General features: G+C 45.2%; 1 protein-coding gene across 1 annotated transcript in view; it reads left to right on the top strand.

The window, feature by feature from the left end:
* The window catches only part of LOC119401468 (small subunit processome component 20 homolog), a 113,071-nt gene that overhangs the window by 24,876 nt on the left and 66,671 nt on the right, over positions 1-21,524 (top strand). The window contains exons 25-37 of the mRNA XM_037668299.2: positions 517-683; positions 912-990; positions 1,455-1,650; positions 3,172-3,249; positions 3,336-3,418; positions 6,140-6,396; positions 7,793-7,937; positions 11,312-11,402; positions 13,227-13,300; positions 16,345-16,468; positions 16,612-16,770; positions 16,905-17,063; positions 17,865-18,005. Coding sequence (XP_037524227.1) covers positions 517-683; positions 912-990; positions 1,455-1,650; positions 3,172-3,249; positions 3,336-3,418; positions 6,140-6,396; positions 7,793-7,937; positions 11,312-11,402; positions 13,227-13,300; positions 16,345-16,468; positions 16,612-16,770; positions 16,905-17,063; positions 17,865-18,005 — 1,753 coding nt within the window. The remainder of the gene's footprint in view (positions 1-516; positions 684-911; positions 991-1,454; positions 1,651-3,171; positions 3,250-3,335; positions 3,419-6,139; positions 6,397-7,792; positions 7,938-11,311; positions 11,403-13,226; positions 13,301-16,344; positions 16,469-16,611; positions 16,771-16,904; positions 17,064-17,864; positions 18,006-21,524) is intronic.

Here is a 21,524-nt window from a genome sequence, read left to right as displayed (position 1 = left end):
TGGTTTATTGGATCTTGTCGGATTGCGATATTCCAGACCTGTCCGAAACAAATTGACAAAGAATGTGCGACGTAGTACTGGATTGAATTAACTCTGATGTGTTTACGAATTAAGACGTTTATCGAATGATCTTGTGATTGGAATCCTTGTGCATGACTCCTGCAACATCACCCTAGCGGCATGCTTTGTTTTCGCAACATTGAGGAAACGTCACCTTTCGACGTTGCTTGAATGTGGTTAATTTTCGCTGTTGAAATGACTTGTTGAAAGTTGTGCTGGACGCCTCGTTGTATCGTGTGTTTAGAACTTCGGTAAATTTTCTGTCCTGTGCTCTGTGCTAAGACATTTTAGACTTGCTGCTTTCTTCAGTGACCTCATTTTTAAGGGAAGCATTTACAATAGCTTTTAGCAGCACCATTTGGCATCTTCTATTTCGCACGTCGAGAACTCCTCTCGCATTCTTGTGTAGGCTTCCCTTGTGCAGTTTTAGCAACATTACTGTTGTCTTCTGTCTAGGGTACTCTACGGCAAGATGCACATGCGCTCTGGTTCAGCGACCGGTGGCAAGACCAGCTTCAGCACGCGCCAGGGCACTGTGCTACGATTCCTGGCAAGTTGCCGGGAGTCCGAACTTGCTGCATTCATGGACCTCGAGCTGGCAACTTTGAAGCAGTACCTTTCCAGTAAGCCTTGCAGCGCGTGCCGACATTACTTTGTTGAATGCGGGCTCCCAGTGCACTTGCCTGGCGGTAGCTATAACTGTGTGCTTTAATGATGCTGCGTAAAACTTTGTACTAAAAAAAAGTTAGCTTGTGATTTCAAAGATGGTGTGAAAAAGGAATTTATTAGCGGGATGCGTGGCTTAGATGGATGTACTTGAGTGTGAAGGCAAATACTATTCATTTTCGCAGGTGATATTACTGACGTGGTGAGCAACATCAGGAACAATTTGGATCTTTCCAAGGTGGTGCCTGTTCGTCGCCTTCATGGGTAAGATTTTTGCTCCATCCTACTCTAACTAGGCTATCCAAACAAGAGATAAGTTCGAGCGAAGGTGGAGGCTTGTTGAACAGGGATTGTTGCTTGAGCCAACGTTTTTACAAGCGGATTGCTCTGATGAAGATGAGTGCTCTTGACAAAACATTGGCTTCATTGACATTCCCTGTAGATGATATCTCATGTCTCACCAGACTATGCTATTCTGTAACTGCCATATGTACTTGATTTTAGACCACTTTGCAGTTTTTCAGTGAAAAAATATTCGCTGAAATGCAGCAGTTGCTTCCAACCTAACTTGTACTGCTCTATCCTACGTTATTGTTTGCATTCTCCATCAGTTGTGCATGCAGTTCTTTTTTTGCTTTGTTGGTTCAGAAAGGGGGCTAGTGTGCAACTATAGCACGGTTACCTGAATTACATTAAAAATTTGAATAGAAATGTGTCGCTCCATGCAGCACACTAGGCACGGTGGAGAACATGCTGCGGCACCTGGGTGCTCTCACACCCGGCCTGCTGCCTGCACTGCTCAAGCTGCTCGTTGCCGTGGCAACCTACGGTGGGGCCATCCTCTCGCAGAAGGACCGGGTGGTGCGTGCAGTAATTGGCAACACTCGTGTCCTGAGGTCGCGGGTGATAACCCTGGTTTCTCAGGTTAGTGCATTGTGGGGCACTCTTTTTACTCTTACGTGGGTGCCAAAAAGGTGTAAAACTGATTTGCACTTTAAACACAGTAGCACCCTTTAAGATGTAGTCTTGTCACGCATTGATAATTTTCTTCTGTTTCTTGAGAGACAGCACGCACGCTACTTTCCTGTCAATAATGATGTGTCACGCCAATAGATAGATAGATGACCCTTATTGTTGCGTAAAAGACATAGTCCCCAAATGTCGTAAACTGTTTTCCTAGTAAATGTGTATGTTGACACTTTTTACTCTCCCTTGAGAGTCAGAACATGCGGAACGTCTCACTCCATAGGCGGCTTTTTTATGAGGTAATGTATGCGATGCAAACTAAAAACTATCATCGTACACATTCCCTCTACAAGGCATTTGCGCACAGATCAGGCATTTAAGAGCTTTGCATTATAGTTACTTTGCTGTGACCTGCAGTTCTGTAGGTCAGCAAGACAATTGCATTTTCTTTTTCTTTTTTTTTTTCCACGGTGCCTCGCAAATGATGATGCTTGCAACCCTGAAGCCGCCCTTCGTCAGACTAGGCTTCTTGCTGTCTGCACGATAGAGAGCCATCCATCTTACTGAGCGTAGTGAAGCTGCCGGTGAATCTTGATGTCCTGATCTTGAACATTCTAAGCGGGGCGTTGTAAACACCGGCGCACAGTACACTGGGCTGTGGCATCCCCACGTGTGTTTCGAGGGCCCGATCTGCCATGAGACTGGTTGACAGGCTGGGTTGTAAGATGCCGCAGCGACAGCTTGGAAACGAGCGCTTGTAATTTAACGCACAGGCTCTTTGACGGCAACCTTTAGTAATCTGATGCGGGGTACCCATGCTTGTGAGAAGTAAGGTCACGGATGAAGCCACAGTACAGGAAGGTTGGATACCGTTTACCTTGACTGCAAAGCATACAAAACACAAGACCAAAAACAAGGCTAGACCAGTTAGATTTACCTTTTCAAGCATTGCCTGTACCTTTCTCAGAGTGAATACTCTGTTGCACCTGACAGATTCATTCCGTTAGATGCTTTTTCTTTATTGTTGATTCCTGCATGTGTTTAAAAACTGTCAATGCCATTAACCCTCTCTGCAGTGCCAAATAAAACTATTACTGGGTGTGCTATGACAGACATACAACAAATCTTTCCTCAAATTCATATGCACTACTGGCACAATAACGTAAAACTTATGGAACATTACGCCTTATGAAAAAAATCGTCACAACAAAAATGCAATCACATTCATAATAGACACATTTGGTTATTGACCTTGTCTTCATAATTTTTTTTTGTGCTGCCCTTTGTATTCAAGATAAAGCGGCAGTGCGTTCGTTTACAGTTACAATAAGCATTGGATTTCGTAGCCAAGTTTCTGTGTGTCTAAGTACAACATAAACTGATATGCAATAGGAGTTTGTTTACCATGGTTAAAAGTAATTATTTTCCCTTGCCATCTTCCCCATACCTTTCTTTTTCTTCCTTTTACTTCTGTTTCAGTTCTTTGAACGTTTCGACACCTATGAATTCACGTCGGCTGAGATAGATGCCATTTTCGAGTCATTCGTGTGGCCTCAGGTGAGTGATACTTTAAAAAAAATTGTTGCATCTCCAAGCAACAATCTTGCGCTTTGACAATATTGGTCTGCACCTTTGCCCCACAGTTGCCTCGTTTGGCCGAGTTGGCCGGAAAGCAAAAGCCCAACCCTCTGCTCAAGTTCTTCCTCACCCTGAGTCGGAATCCGAGGTAAGGTTTTTAAGGCAAAAGCCTTAGATGCCTCATCAAACATGAAAAGTGACCGTAGGGGTCAACATGACTGATGTAAAATATTATCATCATGTGATCACATTGCCCTATGACATCATCATTATGTCACAAGTTGCCAAAATTTGGGATGCCATCGTGGCGTCACCGTGACGTCGCATGATGACGTCATCACATGACGTCACTTGGTCAAGGGTCGGGGGGGGGACAATACAATCGACTGAAAAGAAAAAGAAGATAGCTTTCGCCTTCGAGTCATCTTACACAAATGCACAAGGGCCCATGTGACTATAATCATAGCTGCTCTGTGTCAGATATGTGCAAGGAAAACACAGTGAATGTGGTCACAAGGAGATGACGAGATGAATGTATGAACATTGAGCAAACAGTGATAAACCTTGACGTTTTTGCTGCAACATTGAACTACGGCTGATTTTGCATAGAGCGAGAGGCTAAACTTGAAAAGTTTGTGGGGTCTGAGCGATAAAACCGCCGCCGCCCTCGGAACACACGGAGACAGTTCACGCGGTCGGGCAACAAAACGTGTAGGTTTATTAAAACACTTCTTTACATATATGGCGAGCTCGCCGGCTGAATTAGTAAACGTAACACGCTAACAATGAATACTGGGAAACATATAACGCACACTCGAGACAATGTAAGACATACAATACAATATAACGTAAGACATAAAATAAGACATAAAATACAATACAAATGCGGTGGCGGCGCCGCAGATGCACGACTCACCACGAGGGCCCGAGGGCAGCGAGCCACGGTACCGTCCCCCGGACCCACCGCGACCAGACGCCCATCCGCGCACGCAGCCACACCCGAAAAGAGAGAATCACCAACTCCTGTTTCTATGCGCCGGCCTAAATTCGCGGCGGCGATGCCGGCGCCACCGCGCTAAACTCGGGTTACAGACAACGCATCACTGACCTTGGATGAACGTGTCCACTTACGCCAAGCACGTGCGTTCCAAACACAGCGGTCGCGCCCAAGCCACGGCAGTCGCCTTTACAGGGGTGATATAGCACCCCCACAAGTTTCAAGATTTTACTGAGCTGAGGCTTAGTAAAATCATGGCCATTTCATTATGGTGCTTAGGCATTTCAAGTTACACTCAAACCTCATCATAACAGTCACATCTGCCATGAAAATAACTTCGTTATATCAGAAAATTCGTTATAACCGTTTATTTGTAATATTGCATACACTCACACCTAGGGATGGGTGAATAGTAAATTTGAGGTTCGAAGCGAATACGAAGCGAATAGTGATTTGGTCGAATAACTTTGAATCGAATAGTTCGAATAGTACTCACCACATATTAAGAAAAATGAGCATTTTCGTCATGGCCCTTGCACAATATTTTTAAGAATTGGAACTATACTCGCGGACAACTTTTCTTGGCAATGAAGGAAAGGCTACGGGGGCGGAGCTACTGCACATCTGCTGCTCCGCGAAGTAGTCCGGTTCGGCGCGCGTTTTGAATCTATTTTTGGTTTGTGAACCTTCCGTACCTCCTGTGACGGCCTCCTGTGATTATTCGAGCGGCCGTCACAGGCTTACACAGCGATTTGTTAGTGAAATTCGTCACAAGCTCCCTCGGCCTGTCGCCGGAAAAGCTGGAGGGTGACGAGCGCTCACCTGAAGACGAAGACGCCATTTTGACTGTGAGGTGCACGTAAAAGGTGCGACGTTTTCACAGGTTCAAAAACGCGAAATGACGTTGCATAAAGCAAGAAAAATATAAATATCTCCTTGGTGCGCGCTGACCCTCTTTTCAAACAGCGCCCCGTAGAAAATAATGTAATGTTGTTCTTTTTTTATTCTCACGCAGAAACCACGGACGCAATTGTGGGACTATAATCTTCAGCGGTAGCACACGCGTAGTTCGGCTCTCTAGCCTTCCCTTCATTGCCAAGAAATGTTGTCCGCGAGTATAGGTATGAGTGAATGTCACTTTTTTGTTTGAAATGAAGTGGAAGAAACCTTGAATAGCAGTAGGGTGCAAGTTATAAGTGGTACAATACGTTACAATTTAAAAATTACTAGACTTAGCGCATATAAACCCATATAACACGTTTTAAACATAAAAAAATGTACATTTAACCTTGAAGTGTGGCTTCGCGGCAGTGTAGGTTTTCTCTGGATAGGTGGTTTCACGGCACAGCAACCAGACGCTGCAGTGAAACCACCTTTACAGGGAGTTATGTGTGATCAAATATATACATATATTCATTGATTTCGAATACTTCGAAATTTCGAATAATCTAAATTCGTATCGAAGCGAATTCGAATACTTTAATATTCGTTCGAATATTCGAAACGGCCGAATATTCGCCCATCCCTACTCATAACAAAGTCACATCTGCCATGAAAATAACTTTGTTATATCCGAGAATTTGTTATAAACATTTATTTGTAACACTGTATCTACAACAAGACTATTCTTCCTTTACTTCGTTATAACCGATAATTCGTTATATCTGTGTTCGTTATATCGAGGTTTGAGTTCATTAATAAAAGACCCCTAGTTTTATTAAAGTATCTGATTAATCTGTTATGTCTGTATCATTCGTATTGTGGTTTTATTGTACTTCATCTGTCTATGAGCTTAATTAGTGCTGCTTCTTTTTACTTTCCTTTTTAAGAGCTGTTTTGGGAAGCAATCTTTCTTGTTGCTTTCTTCGACAGGTACTTTATGTTGTTTGCCAAGTACAAGGCCGACGACCCGAGCCTGTCTCCGCTGCCGTGCCTCGCTTCGCTGCTGAGCAACATGGACATCTCGCCGTCCATCCTCAAGGTGCTCCTCACGATCATCGACAACATTTTGACGCTCCGTGAAGGTGGTGACGACGACGATGATATGGAAGGTGGCAAGCGAGCGCCACCGCTGGTGGTGTCTCACTGCTTCGACGTTGAAGCGCGGCGCTCTACTGCTGGCTTGCCCGGTGAGTGACGCATCTGCCATTTTCAGGGGGTATTGACATGAAGATTTCCATTTGTCATCTTTTTTTTGTGTGTGTGTGTCAAATGAGCACCCAAGCCCTTAAGAGCCTTGAAAATGTACTGGAAAGTGTGAGTGCACCCTGTGAAATGGATTACAATATTTTTTTAAAAGCTAGTTTCGGTTCCTACTGTACCCTGATGTTGCGACACAGTGCGAGTTTCTCGTCACGTGCTTGTGCTTGATATTGTGACGTTTTCACAGCTGCTCCACTCCGTGGCTCTGTTGGGGGTGCATAAGCGGCCATTTTGAATGTTTTGGTATCAGACGTCTTCACATCTAGCCATACTGGTGCGTGAAGTCACCTGAACTGATACTGCACCCTGACATATCAATGTCATGTCAGTGTCAATGTCAGTAGATGCACTATGTGAAGATCAACTTTAATGGCAAAATAGAATATCTTCATTTACAAACTTCACACTTGCTCAGAGCCGTCTCTGTATTCAGGAAATTTGTATGGCAGAGTAAACTCCTTCAAAAATTGGGGTCAGTACCCCTTTCAGGGGGTACTGACACTCACCTTTGCCATTGGTTTCCTTGGTGGCCTCCCTTGTCGACCATGAATGAATTTCCCCAACAGCAATTTTTGGTGAGGGTTAGACTGTTTGCTAATAAATAACTTGAGAAAGAACCGCATATTTTACATTTATATTTAAATTACTCTTGAACATTTGTGTCAGCTTCCACTATATATGTGTCAGCTTCCACCAGTGGTGTAGCCAGGGTTTTATTCCCTCTTCTATTTTCTTCCTTCCCTTGGCTAGGCCTGTTATCGCTACCATTTGTCTATCACATTTTCTCTCTTATCATTTGTCCATTATGAATGCTACATTTGTAGTTTGCAGTTTGCAGTTTTGATAGTTTCACCTTTGCTTTCAAAGACATTTGCTGCAAGAGCCTGCTTTTACTTCTCTGAAAATAATTTTGGCCTGCTTTGGAAAATGCTCTGAAACTGCCTAGGCCAGCGGCTTCACCGACAATGGCAATGTTGAACGAAGATGTAAAAAGCAAATATTGTCTGTGTCGTAATATGTGTCAGCTTCCATGTGCTCTCGCATGTCCAATACTCACGGATTGAAACATGAAAATTTTTGCGGTTAATAATGCACATGCTCTTGTTATCCAAACAGCGTAGCAGAAGGTGCTCGTAGTTCAGTGTGCTTTGTGCGCTTGCGCGTCGTCGGCAGATCTCGTTACCTGTCGAGAATATTAGGCGCTACCATATTCTGCGTTCAGTACTCCCGTGATACTGTTAAAAATTGCAAGGGTATACATAGATCGAGTTTTTCCTGGCTGACCATCTTTTTTGGTTGACGTCTATTTCTTTTTTGCTACAGAACAACCGGACGGGGAGCACAGTTATGGGGCGCTGCTGATGTTGCCTTACGTTCCTCACATACTGCACAGGCTGAAGGCCGTTGTGGAAAGCGCCGTGAAGACGCAGAAGCCCTTGTCTCCAGTTGAGCTGAACATCCTGCTGAGGCAAGTGCTGGCCACTTTGAGTGCCTTGGACTAGCGCAGTTGCACTTAATCTATAGATCTCTTGCCATAGTTTCTATTGCCAAGCTGGGACTAATTGTTTATCGCAAAAGAATCTAAAGAGTGCAAGCCTTACCCTCTTTTATGATAAATTCTTAACAGCTAGGTCAACTTTTTACTAGGGGTGTGCGAATATTCGAAATTTCGAATATTTTTCGAATAGTGTTTGCTATTCGATTCGATTCGCACTGAAATTTTACTATTCGAACTATTCGAACTTCCCAAAGACAAATGCAGTCAACGTCCGGTTAAAAGTGACCCCTTCAGATTTTTAATATGCTTCACCTCATTACACTCTCGTATTGCGGCAAAGCTGCCTTTCAAGCTCCGTTACAGTCGAACTTAGGCAAGAGCCAGTCAACGTCTGATTGGAAGTGGTCCCTAGATTTTCAATATGCTTCACCTCCTCACACCCCCGTATTGCGGCAAAGCTGCCTTTCAAGGTCCGTTACGGTCGAACTTAGCCAAAAGACAGTCAACGTCGGTTTGGAAGTGGTCCCTAGATTTTCAATATGCTTCACCTCATCACACCCCCGTATTGCGGCAAAGCTACCTTTAGAGCTCCGCTACGGTCGCAAATGTATTAACTCAAGAAAACGCTGCTTCCAACATGGAGATGAAAGATGTGGCAGAGTTGGGGGCTCAATTAATGCTGTTTTGGACTTGAAATTTGGGCAGGAAGTCCGAAAAATCGGACGCCGAAGTTTTTTAGCATCCAAAATTTCAGATGTTCTTATATATCGACGTCTACAAGGCAGATTTGGCACTCCGGACTTGAAGGGAGCACACCCTTGTCCACCACATCAGTTGGCCTTCCACAGCAGTTGAAAGAGGAGGAGAGGCTGAGGAAATGGCATCTCTGCCTATCACGTGTAAAGTGTTGTCGGCAACACTTTGGTTGCACCAAATCATGTACATAGATACAATTCGGCCTCTACATTGCCTCACTCTTGATAAGAACGACAACTATGAAATATGACCCCACAAGCACTTCATCAACCTAGCGAAAAGAAACACTTTCATGTTGCGATCTCACAAGAACATACTTAGAGATTCTCTGCAACTTTTTCTGTAATTTCACTTCGAATTATTCGAAAAACGTTTGAGAAATATTCGAAAATTATTCGAAATTATTCGATTCGATTCGCACTCAATCTTTATTATTCGAATTCGCTTCGCACCCAAAATTTTGCTATTCGCACAGCTCTACTTTTTACCCTACTAAGACTAGATGTTATTTTTTTAACCGCATGTCCGTTACACCTTTTAAAACTTGGATTTTTAGCGTACATTTTAAGGACATTGCAACATGCAAACTGGCAGGCATGGGTACTACAACTTGGTGAAGCGTTGGTTTGGGCTGGTTGGCGATCGATAACATCATAACTTGAAGAGGTACGGATTACCAGTTGGCCTGAACTAAGATTTTATGCCACTTCACAATGGCACCAAATACAGTCGACGACCGATAATTTGGACTCCATGGGGAACGTAAATAAGTCCGAATTATCGAATGTCCGAAAAACGAATGCGTCAGAAAAAAATACTTTTATTGACACTTTAGGGTCCCGGTGGCCGAAAAAAGTTGTCAATGCGTTGCTGCCCGCACTTCCGCTTACGTGCAAACAAGTCCGCCTGTATCTCCGCCAGCGTGATGTGATCGCTGTAAGATGACGAGCTGGTTTCGTTCGTGAAGGCAACGCGTCTGTGCGGCGCACTTAGCGGTCGCACAAAGAGGCAGCATGAATGGTGGCGTGGCGTGTTAGGGTTCTCGCCTATTAAATGCGTGCACTACACATGCAACTGCCCCAGGGCACATGCACTATCGAGCAGTTGACTGAAGATGCTTATCGTAAGGCTTGTCAGCGATTGAGCCGTACTGGCGCGTTTGCCACCTGCCGCCATCACGCCTCCGTGCATTTCCACTGCTTATCCGCAAAGACATCGCCGCACGGCGCCGTGATAGCGGCCCCTTTGAATTTCCGGTCCGCTTCACCCCATAACACTTCGGCATCACGACAAAACTGACTTTCGGACTCTGCTACTGTCGTAGACAGGTCGACTCGCGAAAGCGCTGGTTCAAACCTACGAGATGATAGACGCGGCAGAGGTGAGGGCTTCAATTATTGCCTTTCGGACCTGAAATTTGGGCAGAAAGTCCAAAAAATCGGACGCCGAAGAGTTCTAGCGTCCGAAATTTCCGACGTTCTTGACCATTGACGTCTATGGGGCTGGTGACGGTGCCGCGAAAGCGTCCGAATTTTCGAGCATGTCCGGAAAATCGGGCGTCCGAAAAATCAGCATTGACTGTATCTGCCGTGTTTCGTTGTCGTCGGCGCTGGCTGTGAGGGCACCGTTGGCGCCATTTAACTCAGATCTTTTGATACAGCAGAGCGTAAGATAAAGCAAGTCTCAAGATCAAAATGAACGCGCGCGCAAAACGCTTTACCGCAGACGCATTCGACAAAATGGCGGCGATAGCAGCACAGCGCGGGGATTGGCGGGGATACAGGAACTGGAATGTAGGATGTTCGCGATGTCGATACGATTTCCCACAGTGGACCAATGCCTCCAAGATCGGCATTTCCAATCACAAATCTCTGAGGCACAAAGTAGCGATCGAAATAAAGCCTTATAGATCACCAATTAGCTTTCGTTTTGATCTCTGAGGGAAATTTCCGGAGCCCTCAACTACGGCGTCTCTCATAATCATATCGTGGTTTTGGGACGTTAAACCCCAGATATTATTATTACTGATCTCTGAGGCCATACTTTGTACGGTAAGGGTGCCGGAGGAGATAATGACTGGCGATTCGGCGTGCGCGACAGTCTCGGACAGGGTCCGGATTATTGAATGTAGATTCTCGCAGCTTTCCGAAATATTGGTCGTCTTTACACATTACTTCTATGGGATCATTGGCAGTGCCGCGCGACTGTCCGAATTACCGAGCATGTCCGAATTATCGGTGTCCGATTTATCGGTCGGCGACTGTAGCTTCCATTCTGGGGTCTTCAAACATTGTTAAATTATACGACGGCGTCAGACTGTTGACAGCTGCGTGCCTTAAGTTGCATCTTTCAAGATATTGTTATTGTAAATTGTAGAAATAATGAACTGTATTGACATGTCAATACAGTGGTGGCACTGCAAAGCAGTTGTCGAATGGCACCATCTGAGGTGCGTTCTTCATTATCAGCAATTCATATTTGATGAAAAAATCTGACAACACACACAAAGTCTGTCGTGTTGAACGATTATAAGCACAAGTTACCAGCTTAGACTGATAACAAGTGTACTTAATTTATGCTCCTTTCAGAGTAAGTGGACTGTTGACGAACTCGCAACAGTGTGCAGAGTTGGCAAAGCTCTTCGTCGTTGGATTCAAGAAGCTCCGAAGCCAAGCTCAGGTAATTTAACCCTTTGAGGGCCGAATTTTCTCGTGACATGCACTCCAAAAATGTGTAATTTTTTATTGCTGAATTAAATTCTTAAGACGATTTTATTTCAGAAAAAAATCGTCCAAAATTTTTTTGCGTAACTGTAAAGTGACAAAAAAATCATATTTGTTGTTACACATGGTTTATTTGTAGTAACATTAAGCAAAATCCTTAACAAAACACTTATACAATTTTTTATAAATAAAAATTATGCGTTGCATTAAACATAGCTCACAGACATACAGAAATAGTAAAATGCACTTGGGCAATAGTCGACATCCGAAGAATCGCCGCTCGACTCACTAGCAGCAGAGCAACTGGCATGCACCCCCCAGAGTGTAAGCGAACTGCGTGAGTGAGCACACGGGAGAAAACTGTATGGTTGTGCGCCTGTCCGGAAAGCAAAACGAGTGAAAAAGCTATAGTAATCCTTCCTCTTATGCCCAACGAGACGCAGTTAGTTTTTCTGAGTCCCCAAAACAGGAAACGCAACCATGGCGGCATCGTTTGTGTAATTTAGCACCGTACAAAAACAGATGTAATTGTGCTCCGGGGAGCAACAAACGAGAGAGTAACGAACGGTCACCCCTTGAAGAGATTAAGAATCAGACAGCCATCAGCTTTGGGGGCGCGAGATGTGATAACCACCCGAAGGACGAAACTGCAACCAGCCACACCGCGCATGCGCTCGAATGCTCAAGGGAAAGCTGGCACGCGCTTTGCAAAGAAAAAAAACAACAACAGAGAGACATCAGCGCATGAAAAAAAAATTCCACATTTTCCCGAAGTGTGACAGCACATGCCAAGCAAGAGAAATGATTGAAAAAGGCACGCGAAACCAGCTGAACCGCGCGTGCGTGCTCTCGGATGAGCAAGCGAAAGCTGGCGCACCACTTTGCAAAGAAAAAAAACAACGGAGAGACATAGGCGCATGAAAAAAAATTCCACGCATTTCCGATGTCTGGCAGCACATGCCAAGCAAGAAAAATTATCGAAAAAGGCACACGTTTTAAACATACAGGCATGTCGTACATGTACGGCGAAAACCCTCAAAGGGTTAAAGGCCAACTCCGGCGATTTTTTGGCCATGTCAAAATAATGGTGCTTTTATGTTCCTGAGACGCTCCTGTTACGGGCCCGATAGCAGAAATACTCGGCAAATTGGAGAATAATTTTAAATAAGCAAAAAAGCGCAACACCGAAACCGAAACCCAACCGAGTGTACTGTCTACGTATGACGTAGACGTTGTTACGAACGAACCGGAAGTCGTGCAAGGCATGCCGGTCACGCCGGCGCGGAGTATGAAAACTGTGACAGCCGGGACGACCAGCGAAGCGCCGGCCAAACCAGCGCTGTCTGTCGCCTTGTGGACAGCAGACGCTCGCTGTAGCGGCCGAAGCGCCGAAGTTAGCGGTGCCCTCGGCTGCGTCACTTCCGCCGCCTTCCCAATACTGACGTCACAGACGCAATGTTGCCAATAATTGTGGGAAGCCAGGAGGGCGTTTGCAGACAATCTTTAAAATTCATTTGCAAACAATCTGCGCATGTCTCAAGCCTGTAATTTGGCATAAATGACAGAAACGTGCAAAGGAACGTACCCAGCGAATTTCACTGAGATCCATCGACCTTGAAAAATCGCCGGAGTTGGCCTTTAAGGAAAAAAAAAAACCCTAAAATATTGCATTTGCATTTTTGCTGCTGTGATGTAACAATGAAGTCGAGCAATCTGGACACACGGAACTGTTATTCATGGACGTAATCATCGAGCCTTTGTTGTTTTTTTCTTTTTTCAGGATTCTGACCAGCAAAAATTGGCGACTGTCCTCAACTTGGCTAAGATTGCAGACAATCCGGACCAACTGTTGGGGTATGCCATCAGATCTTTACATTTGTAATAAGCAGGGGTGTGCGAATATTCGAAATTTCGAATATTTTTCGAATAGTGTTTGCTATTCGATTCGATTCGCACTGGAATTTTACTATTCGAACTATTCAAACTTCCCAAAAACAAATACAGGCAACGTCCCATTGAATGTGACCCCTTCAGATTTTCAGTATGCTTCACCTCATTACATTCTTGTATTGCAGCAAAGCTGCCTTTCCAGCTCCGTTACGGTCGAACTTTGCCAAGAGACAGTCAACGTCCGATTGGAAGTGGTCCCTAGATTTTCAATATGCTTCACCTCATCACACCCCCGTATTGCGGCAAAGCTGCCTTTCAAGCTCCGTTTCGGTCGAACTTAGCCAAGAGACTGTCAACGTCCGATTGGAAGTGGTTCCTAGATTTTTCAATATGGCTCCACCTCATCACACCCTGGTATTGCGGCAAAGCTTGCTTTCAAGCTCCGCTACGGTCGCAAATGTGTTAACTCAGGAAAATGCTGGTTCCAACATGGAGATGAAAGATGTGGCAGAGGTGGGGGCTCAATTAATGCTGTTTTGGACCTGAAATTTGGGCAGGAAGTCCGAAAAATTGGACGCCGAAGCTTTTTAGCATCCAAAATTTCATTTTCTTATATATCGACGTCTACGAGGCAGATTTGGAACTCTGGACTTGAAGGGAGCACACCCTTGTCCGCCACATCAGTTGGGCTTCCACAGAAGTTGAAAGAGGAGAGGCTGAGGAAATGGCATCTTTGCCTATCACGTGTAAAGTGTTGTCGGCAACACTTTGGTTGCACTAAATCATGTACATAAATACGATTCGGCCTCTACATTGCCTCATTCTTGATAAGACAACTATGAAACATGACCCTGCCAGCGCTTCATAACCTAGCAAAAAGAAACACTTTCATGTTGCTATCTCACAAGAACATGCATAGGGATTCTCTGCAACTTTTTCTGTAATTTCACTTCGAATTATTCAAAAAATGTTTGAGAAATATTCTAAAGTTATTCGATTCGATTCGCACTCAATCTTTATTATTCGAATTCGCTTCGCACCCAAAATTTTGCTATTCGCACAGCTCTACTAATAAGACTACTTCAGACTTTGTTAGTTCATTATGATAAGTCAACTGCGAGAATCGACCTAGGTTGAATGAACTGCAGTTTACTAAACATCAACCATATAGGTTGTGCTTTGAGCATTACGCCTTTCCACCTGCACACCGATACATTCAAATGCAATCTTTTTTGCCTGCGTGAATGACAGTTTAAATGCGTTGCCCACAATGTTTAACCATTTCCTCTGTCTTTTCTTCTTTACTTTGTGAATGGCTCATGTGATGCATACGCGATTCGTACGTAATTTTTTTCAGGTCAGGTGTGGTTATTGTAACCTTGTGTTTTTCTTTGTCTTACAAATGTGCTATATATTAGCTTCAGTACTACAGTGGACTCTCACTTCAGTGAACTTCAAGTGACCCAATGAAATAGTTCATTGAACTAAAAGTTGACTAAACTGAATATTCACTAAAATATGGAACAGCATTAGGCAACAGCAGTTAGCGAGTCAAAAGTGCAAAATGCAATTTATATGGAAAAGAATTCTGTAATTTTCATTTGGACTGATGCCCTTAAAGGGCCCCTAAACCACCCAGAGGTTGAAATTTAGTTCTGTTGCAGTTGTGCACGAGTGTACAACGAACACATAACCGTGAGAGTTTTTCGAAATGGTGCCGTGATAGTGGAGTTACACCCATTTGGTGTTACGAAAGACGCCCTCGCTCATTTCTTTCTTTCCTTCGCTCGTTGGCTCATCTCTCCTTGTGGCCGAGTGTTCCTCCTCAGCGAGCGGACAAACAGGTGTAGATGACGAGCAGACGACATGTTGGCGTCACGCCGAACGTTGAGGAAATGAGGAATGCCGAAAGGCACGGAGAGGAGAAGGGATTGTTTCTTGGAATTTGTGGGTCGCCCGCAGCGCGTAGTGCTGCTGTGTTTGGTATTGTTGATTGTGACAGCATTCTTAACTCGATGCACACGTTAACTTGAAATGTTAAAAAAATATTGGAGGTGGGAACAGACAAAACTCTCCAGACAGTCTACATTTCTGTGCACTGCCTCTAGCACAGCTTGTTGCTGTGACATTAAGTCTGGCAACTTTCTAATATATCCTACAGCGTCGGCTAGAGATACAAGATTTGAACCTGCCTCAGCCATTACAACTTCCTCGTCACACTCTTCTTCCGGTTCCAGACGAACTCTGGAAAAAATTTTCAAATCTGATAGTAGTTCTGCACAAGTAGAAGCTCACTGTCATACTGCACATAATCTTCAACTTCGTTGAATTGATTAAAAAAATTAGCCTGAGTCCGGGGTTCAAGTAGTTCAACTGAAATATTTACTATTCAGAAATTCGTTTAACTGAAAGATTTTTGCATAGAATGCATAAGAAAAGCACCGGGGATTTTCTAAAAGTTCGTTATTCTGAAATATTCGTTGAACCGACGTTCGTAGAAGTGAGAGTTCACTGCAGTATTCTACTATCCCATTACATCCTTTGACAACCAACTCCCATTGGGACTCGCATATTGCTAGCATTAAAGGGCCACTGTACATTTATTTTTTATAAAAGAAGGCTCTGGTAATGTATCCCCACTCTTGTAAAAGTCACGTGTTCGAGTACTGACTTCATTGATGGGGGTAAAGTACAAAAACGCTTGCGAACTTAGAATTAAGCACATGCTAAAAGCCCCAAGTGGCCTGAATAAGTTCAGTGCTGTTCAGTGTGGTACCCGTGGGATGCTTCCATATTATAAATAAACACAGTTAATGTAGGGGAAGTGTTGATCTATCCATGAATAAAACGATGAATCTTAGAATTTGTATCACAAGGGTGTGTCAGTAAAGCTGTACTGACAGGTTGTAATATGTTCCTTAGAAACATTCTCCCATGCTAGTGCTCTTATTGCACCTGTGGTGTTATTAATCACATTCAAGACAATTTCTTTTTGTTCCTTTCTTCAGGTACACTGCCGTGCTTTTCTCGAGTCTTGGCAGCCACCAGTCGAGGCGTCTCTTGTGTGACATCTACCGTGTCGTGGCCGAGCGTGTCTCGCGCTTTACCGAACTGGCATCGTTCATTGCCAAGGTCAGTTGGAGCTTTGCATAACTATCTTTTTCTCCCTTGTTTTGGACAACTTAATGCTGCAACATTAATGCTGCAACATTAATTTCTTTTGTGGTCTTTCTTCGTGCATTTTTATTTCACTTCACTTTTAAAACTTTTGTCAGGTGAACTCCTGGAATCCAAGGTGTGCGGATGAGCCAAATTACCAGACAAGGCTGGAGGGATTCAAGATGGCCGCTCCCTTGGTACTGGGGCAGAAGGAGAAGCCAGATGTTCGCATCGTGTTGGCTGTGATTTACAACTGCACCTACACCATTCGAGCAGTAAGAACAAATCAGTGACTGTAGTTGCAGCATGACATTGCGTGTCTCATCATAGTCATGAATAACGATCATTACTCTGTGAATCGATTATACTTATGCATATATGGTGCGTTATCCTCTTCTGCTGGGCCCAGGTTGACGACCTCGCTCTTCGTGATGCCGCATCGTTGGCCCTCGCTCAGATGGGTCCCGCGTTCCACACCTGGCTGACAGAGGACAGAGCGGCGTACGAGAAGTGCGTCACCGAGGCTCTGATGGGCGAAATTCGTCAGGGGCTCCGTGGAAAAGCCGAGGTGAGTTCTTCAAGTTGGGACATTGTTTCCGCAAGCATTTGCTCTGAGTAGCCATGAAGGCCATGCAAGCATGATGAAAACAGTAAATCCCGAACACGTTACTGCCACTGCCTCGGCTGTTCCAGCTTTGATGTTCCACCTGAGCTGTAGCTTCGCTTTTGCACAGAAAGCTGACGGGTGCCAGTGTGGCTTTGGCTCTAGGCTGTACGGCATTACAGAAATTTTTTTTCGACCCGCATCTACCCTGGGGATTTTTTTTTGGATTAAGTCTATGGGAAACCAAACAAACCCTCCTATGTTGTTCAGCGTAAGCGAGAATTTGTCTTAATGGGAGTTTACTATGTGCAAATATAAAACTGCGAGTTTTATAGATATGAACAAAAGCCCACTTCTGCAGTCGTATTACCTAGTTACAGGTTAAAATGTGGTTGCAGTAACCGTATAAAAATAATGCTCCTGTGGGATGTTGACCAGGGCAGCAGGAAACGTGTTACACTGAAAAACATATGTAAAATCATATCCATGAGCTTGCACTGTACTCGCATATTAGTGCTGTTGGCTAACGTCGTTAATGTTAGTTATGAAGGTAATGGAAAGCTGTTAGAGGTAACTAAAGGCAATGCTAACACATTTGCCTCTCATTTACCGCTAAATCGCCACTGTATGTCAACTTTGGCATAATAGAGCAGGGAAAAGCAACAAAAGATGAAAGGGACAATGTGTCATTATGCCAAAGATCATGCAGTACCAGCTAGCCCGAACCGCTACCCATCTAAGTTGCATTTCTTCCTGTCTCGACAGCCCAGCCGCCAGGAATTTGTGCGTGTGCTGTCGCAGCTGCTGCAACACTGCAGCGAGCACCCGTCCCTCACTGGCCTGAGTCAGCTGTGCTGTAAGGAAGACGTGGAGCTTGACTTCTGGGAGAACCTTTGCCACATACAGGTACGGCGTGCACTCCTTCGACGTCCGATTCGGCTGTGAGGGAGTCTGTGTCGGAACACAGCCAAACCGTGAAACCGAACAAGACAAAGAAGGCCATACGAGTTAGTGTCTTCTCATTTTCAAGTGAAGCTTGTTATAACTCGCAGAATTCGGTGGTGTCGCAAGTGAAAAACTCGGCGCCCGCAAGCGTACAGAAATGTGGCCCTCAAAGGTGCGCCGGTCACCTGCGTATTTGCATGCACGGTTTTCCAATAATCGACGCTGCCTCGATCGTGGGCTTGTCAGCGATCAGCCGTTTCCGATACTCCGGCAATGTGATCTTTTATTGAGGTGACTTGTAGTTTCACGTTGCCACATTTCATTGTTGTCTAGATATGAACACATGACCGTCCTTGTTGCCTGTAGCAACAGAAGCGTTGCGCTGCTGAGCACGTGGATGAACGGCCTATTCCCGGCATGGAGGAAGGAAACAATTAGGAGGGAGCATTGCGCAATGTAATAGAAAGAAAAGCACTAGGACGTCAGGCACGCACGCACCAAGCTTCGCTTGCCCTCATTTTCCTGGTAGGGCAAGGGCTCCTTGAATTTTTTTTTGATCCCAGTGTTCTTGATACCCCACCACTTTGAACCACCACAGAGTTTGGCTCACGTAATCATTGGACTCGTTTAGCTGGCTTTGAAGGCAGTGAGAAATTGGTGTCTTTAAACAACCGCTTGAGACTCGTTTGGGGATCGTGGGTGATGAGGCCTCACAGGCAAACCCCCAATTCTCAACAAGCTTGCTCATTTGAGCTGGTTAGCTCGTGACTTTAGTGGAAACATTGCAAAGGAACAGAACGAAATAGAGGGAATGCGACGACGTGATTGCCTCTCCATTTTTAATGTGCTGTCCCTCCGCGCTATTGCCACTCAATTCCGTACTGAGTTTGTCATCTCTTTATAGGTAGTTAGCTGCTGATTACGAAAGAAGCAGTTTTTCCCAAACCAACGTCTTTCTCCTGGTTTGATTTGTCACACCCCAGTTGCCCAAGTGTGTGGAATGAGAGAAATCTGAGCGAAGTAGTGAAAAAGCATTGGAGCAACCACCCGGTTTATTCTGGGAAGCGTTGTAATGGGAGTAGAATGTGAATGCTGCTGCGATCTTTGTTTTTTGAATTCTAGCTTTCTTCACTTGGGCTGCTCAAGTGTTTTGCAGTGAAGCTCTCTTAGTCTGCCCTGTGCCATCATCGTCATAGTAGTAGTAGTAGTAGTAGTAGTATTAGTATTAGTAGTAGTAGTAGTAGTAGTAGTAGTAGTAGTGGTAGTAGTAGTAGTAGTAGTAGGAGAAGCAGCAGCAGCAGCAGCAGCACTAGTAGCGGTAGTAGTAGTAGTAGTAGTAGCAGTAGTAGTAGTAGTAGTAGTAGTAGTAGTAGCAGCAGCAGTAGCAGTGGTAGCAGGAGAAGGAGCAGCAGCAGCAGCATCAGTAGTGGTGGTAGCAGCAGCAGCAGCAGCAGCAGCAGCAGCAGCAGCAGCAGTAGTAGTAGTAGTAGCAGCAGCAGCAGTAGTGGTGGTGGTGGTAGTGGTAGTAGTAGTAGTAGTAGTAGTAGTGGTGGTGGTGGTGGTGGTAGTAGTAGTAGTAGTAGTAGTAGTAGTAGTAGTAGTAGTAGTAGTAGTAGTAGTAGTAGTAGTAGTAGTAGTAGTAGTAGGAGGAGGAGGAGGAGGAGGAGGTTGTTGTTGTCATGCAGGTCACATGACCAGACAGGGGAGTGAATAAGTAGATACAGTCAAACCTCGTTAATACGTACCCGCTTTAAGCGTACTAACGGTTAAAACGTAGTTGCGATGAATCCCCGACTGAGTCTCATAGAGCCTGATGCATTCGCTGACCGCTTAAGCCGTAGTGCTTCGTCCTACGCCTACCGGTTAGTGCGTACCCTACGTACCGCAATAACTTTTTGTGCCATAAAATTTTACTGCGCCGCTGAACTTCCGGACCCCCCAAAATGCCGCCAAAGGTTTTCCATCTTCGAGAAGTGCGTAGATCGGTCGATCGCTGATTCCGACTTCCGCGCGATTGCGACGACGCTTTTGCGAGTAAGCACCGGGAAAGAACGAAGGTGAGGCGGCGGCCACCGAAGAACGTGCTAGCATGACTTATCGCCGACAACCTTATCACAGTAAGTATCTTCAAATATCTGGCCGGGCTCGCGTGCGGCGCATCACGCCTACTGCACGCTTTTAATAGGCGACAACCTGAACGCGCTGGGCCGCCGATCGCTGCCGCCTCGTTGTGCGGGGCCGTGTTCAAGCGCGCGCCGCTTTGTAGAAACGAAAGCAGCTCACTGTTGCGGATTTGAGCGTTGCTGGTCGCGGGCGACGAGAAACCTCTTTGTATTGACGCTATCACGATAAACGCACGCGTACCTACAGCAAGCGTAGCGCTGTTGTAACCATACTGCACGCTTTTATTGGGCGACCACCCAAATGCGCTTCCGTCCGCTGCCAGCACCGCTAGAGCGTCGCAGAGTGCGCATCGCTTGCAGGAAGTTCGTCATCGCCGCCGGCGCGTTAACTGAACCAGCTACTCGCCGCATCTGTGCACGGTCGGAGCTAAGTGGGTACGAAGCACACTCCCACGACAAATGCGCGCGTGCAGTGCAGCAAGCAGCCCGGCAGTGCCGACGTGAGCTGAGAAGGCCACGCGCTGCACGCAACTAGCCAGGAGACGATCGGCTCCACGCAGCCGTACCGCGTTTCACTGAAACTGTCAGTTTTCGTTTAGGAGCAGATCGTGGTACAGACGCACACACACATAGCCGACACTGTCCGTTCCGTCGCTATGTCGGTCACTGTGTATACCGGACCCTGTAATAGTTCCGAAATGCTCCTTCGCGTCGCCACCGTGCGCTATCGGCACTACCAGACGGTCGTGCGAAAGTGCCAGAATCTTTTCTCCACTTTGGCAAAAACAAATAAAAGGCTTTGCCATGGGTAGTTTAGGCAATATTTGCTGTGGCACTGTATATATTTCTTTGCTGGCGGCGATGGCATACGCGAGGAGATGCAAAATTTTACTTGGTGGTTAATGCGTACTACCGTTTAGTGCGTAGTTATGCGGCGTTCCCGGCAGGTACGCATTAACGAGGTTGCACTGTAAATAAAACGAAATGGTGTTCACGATGATGCTCGAAATAATGATGATGACTTTAGGTACAAAATACTGGTAAAGCAATTTGCACTTTAGTTAATTACATTAATCAGAGACTTATATTAAATGTAATAAACCATGGCAAGGCATCTTGACACGTGAGAGCGTCATGCGTGTAACAGGGAGCGCACACTTGGTAGGATTTCAGCTACACTAGAGGCAAATCACGTGACGTGAGGTGTTCACTGAAACGCCATTGCCTGAGCTGGCAGGTCACGTGATCTCGCTTTGCCCAATAAAGTGTAAGCGCGTATTACAAATCTAGAGGCGGATTTATGACACCACATGATCTCACTTGAATTGCATACATTCACATGCTTACAGCTGCCCGG

The sequence above is a fragment of the Rhipicephalus sanguineus genome, chromosome 8 (assembly GCF_013339695.2).
Source record: "Rhipicephalus sanguineus isolate Rsan-2018 chromosome 8, BIME_Rsan_1.4, whole genome shotgun sequence".
NCBI lineage: Eukaryota > Metazoa > Arthropoda > Arachnida > Ixodida > Ixodidae > Rhipicephalus > Rhipicephalus sanguineus.
Note: the sequence above shows the minus strand (reverse complement) of the source record. Positions and strands in the feature narration are given on the sequence as shown.